We start from the raw sequence: 3,094 nt of genomic DNA, 5'->3' as shown, positions 1-3,094 counted from the left end.
ATGACGATGCGTTGTTAAGGATCGATAGGATTCCAGATATATTAGGAGTTTCTGATACTCCTACTGTTAGTGAGAACGATCCTGAGGCTTGGCATGTTCAGGTAATAACATCAAAACTGTTACTGTCTGTAAGAAGACCGTAGTGATTGAGCGTTTTATGAAGCCATTATTTAAGATCTTACGCCACTTTTTAGCATTGCATGTTAGTTAGAGATGAATAGAAGTACTTGATGAACATTTGCTAATTAGTGTCTAGACTCATTTAGCAACATATCGTCTGACACCAATTTCCTAGTACCGATTCTTCTCTTAAACTCTAGCCATTGATATGAAAGAGATCCTTCTGGATAGCCTTTATATAGAGGTTACGTTGAGATTATTCTATTCTGTAGAGTTGGTGAAAGGTGTCATATTATAATAGATCATGCAGAGTTTGGATTTTGGTCCAAATCATTGACCTGGACAATTATTTCTTTATAGTAGGAATATATTTGCGGTTCATATTACGCAAGCTAAGCTGATGTGTTTCGGGTTTGATACAGATTTTCCGTTCGATCGACTCAAACTCTGTGAAAGGTTTCCCAAAGGATCCAAAAGATGCTACGTGCAAGGTGACTTGAAAAAGCAAAGGAATCTTTAGCTATCATTATGTTTCGGTGTCAGAAAACTAATCCATGAAAAGATTTTTGTTTTGGATAGAACTTGGTGTGTGGGAAAAACGTGCTGATTGATATGAGCATACACACAGCGTATGTCAAAGCCATTCGTGCTGCCCAACACTTCATTTATATTGAGAATCAGTATTTCATTGGGTCATCCTACAACTGGAATGCGCATAAGGACATAGGTTTGGTTATATGTCTCTGCTCCTATATTTCAAGAATACATGAAACTTAAGTTTGCTCGTACAGTTATAAAAAATTTTGTCCTAAGATAAAGGCATCAGGCAGTTTTGTGTATATATCTCTTAAACGGTGTCATATGTTATGATATCTATGGAATTATTCTTGTCAACCATGACCTCCTACTTCTTTACTTTGTGCTAGTTTTAGGTTTATTCAGTCTCCGATTCTATTTGAGTTGCATTGGCTCTTAATATTGCTATACAATGTCGGTGTGTAGGTGCGAATAATTTGATTCCTATGGAAATTGCGTTGAAGATAGCTGAAAAGATCAGGGCAAATGAACGCTTTGCTGCGTATATTGTCATTCCAATGTGGCCAGAAGGTGTTCCAACCGGTGCTGCTACCCAGAGGATTCTATATTGGCAGGTATGTCTGATTAAAAACTTGTGGCGTGGTTTTCTAAGCCAGATTCTTCCTTACAATTTTCAAATCAGACATTAGAAATCACAAAACTAAGTAGAAACTATTAGAGATAATCTTGATGGTATATGTTCTTAACACATGATGGATTCATACATCATCAATATAGTTAAACGATTTAGAAGATGCATGTAATATTTATGTTTCTTAGATGAGTTCTGTCTGGGTAATTGGAGATTATGAAACTGAATGTCAGTGTTATCATCGTTGCAGCACAAGACAATGCAGATGATGTATGAGACTATCTACAAGGCGTTAGTGGAGACAGGGCTTGAGGGAGCATTCTGCCCACAAGATTACCTCAATTTCTTCTGTCTTGGGAACAGAGAAATGGTGGATGGAATCGATAACTCAGGAACAGGGAGTCCAAGCAACGCAAACACTCCTCAGGTAACTAAACGCCGATGCCTGCTGCTTAACTTTCTCATGTTGCTGAAACGAGGAGTCCCGATGGTGTTGCAGGCATTGAGTAGGAAAAGCAGAAGATTTATGATCTATGTTCACTCTAAAGGGATGGTAGTTGATGATGAATACGTAGTAATTGGGTCTGCAAATATAAACCAACGATCAATGGAAGGCACAAGAGATACAGAGATTGCAATGGGAGCTTACCAGCCTCAACATACATGGGCAAGGAAACATTCCGGTCCTCGGGGTCAGGTAAATCCTGACAACCATGCAAAGATAAACCTAAAACGAGTTCATATTCCAGTTCTAGAATTTAGATCATTGGGGTTTTTTTTTTCTTGTTTCCTCTGCAGATCTACGGATACAGAATGTCGCTTTGGGCAGAGCATATGGCAACATTAGATGACTGTTTCACTCAGCCGGAGAGTATAGAATGTGTAAGAAAAGGGAGAACAATGGGAGAGAGGAACTGGAGCCAGTTTGCAGCTGAAGAAGTGTCAGACATGAGAGGACATTTGTTAAAGTATCCAGTGGAAGTAGATCGAAAAGGTAAAGTCCGACCACTTCCCGGGAGTGAGACGTTCCCGGACGTAGGAGGCAACATTGTCGGATCGTTCATAGCCATACAAGAGAATTTAACCATTTGAGAAGCAGTGTCACTCACTTTTAACAATATTTTTTTGTGTGGATATTGGTCACCTTTAATAATAATAAGGAAGATTAATTGGTCACCTTTGCACATTATTATTTATCACTTATATAGTGGATGTAATAATTTATGATACATAATTTATTGTGTACAAAGTGGTGCTTATAAAATGAAATAAAGTATATATAGTTTGGCTCTCTACTTCCGTTTGAAGATCAGTCAAAGTTGAAGATTTATTGTAAAACACACATGAATAATTGTGACTCCCACATTTATGTTTTTGTTCAATTTGACCCCCCTTGAGAATACTTTTTTGTTGATTTTGGTAAAAAGTGGACCGAAAAGTAACAAATCAAAATGTGGGGGAAAAAGGTAACAAATCAAATTAGTGAATTTCTTATTTTTAAAAAGATGCTTAAAACAGAGCAGACTATTCAATCGCATTCATCGTACCAAGTAGGACACACACATGTCAATACTCTCAATCTCAACCACGATCTCATCTGAAATAGCGAAATCGATGGAAAGGTCTGGGCTTTAAATAGCATTGAGGGGGGAGCAAATGCCGCTGTTTCATCCATCTTCATCACTCTGCCTTATCTTAGATCTCCGATTTGATTACACAACCCGAGTTGTTGTTTGATCGAATCAGCCCATCTCTCCTAATCTAATCAGGAGATGGGTTTTGGTAACCAAGCAAAGCCGAGGGAAG

The 3,094-nt window shown here is 38.2% G+C and overlaps 2 protein-coding genes across 3 annotated transcripts in view; both read left to right on the top strand.

Moving 5' to 3' along the window:
- Positions 1–2,477, top strand: part of LOC104782701 (phospholipase D beta 1) — a 9,445-nt gene extending 6,968 nt beyond the window's left edge. Inside the window, exons 7-13 of the mRNA XM_010507707.2 lie at positions 37–101; positions 543–611; positions 700–847; positions 1,123–1,271; positions 1,539–1,715; positions 1,788–1,985; positions 2,087–2,477. Of these exons, the coding sequence (XP_010506009.2) occupies positions 37–101; positions 543–611; positions 700–847; positions 1,123–1,271; positions 1,539–1,715; positions 1,788–1,985; positions 2,087–2,380 (1,100 nt within the window). The 3' untranslated portion in view covers positions 2,381–2,477. The remainder of the gene's footprint in view (positions 1–36; positions 102–542; positions 612–699; positions 848–1,122; positions 1,272–1,538; positions 1,716–1,787; positions 1,986–2,086) is intronic.
- LOC104782694 (amino acid transporter ANTL1-like) overlaps positions 2,819–3,094 on the top strand; it is a 4,064-nt gene continuing 3,788 nt past the window's right edge. Inside the window, exon 1 of one of the 2 annotated variants that reach the window (XR_002037796.1) lies at positions 2,819–3,089. Coding sequence is in view for 1 of the 2 variants with exons in the window: in XM_010507700.2 (XP_010506002.2) it covers positions 3,061–3,094 (34 nt within the window). In the remaining variant the exon portion in view is untranslated. The other variant, XM_010507700.2, reaches the window with a different exon arrangement.

This window comes from Camelina sativa, chromosome 4, assembly GCF_000633955.1.
Source record: "Camelina sativa cultivar DH55 chromosome 4, Cs, whole genome shotgun sequence".
Classification (NCBI taxonomy): Eukaryota; Viridiplantae; Streptophyta; class Magnoliopsida; order Brassicales; family Brassicaceae; genus Camelina; species Camelina sativa.
This window is presented reverse-complemented; position numbering and strand designations above follow the sequence as displayed.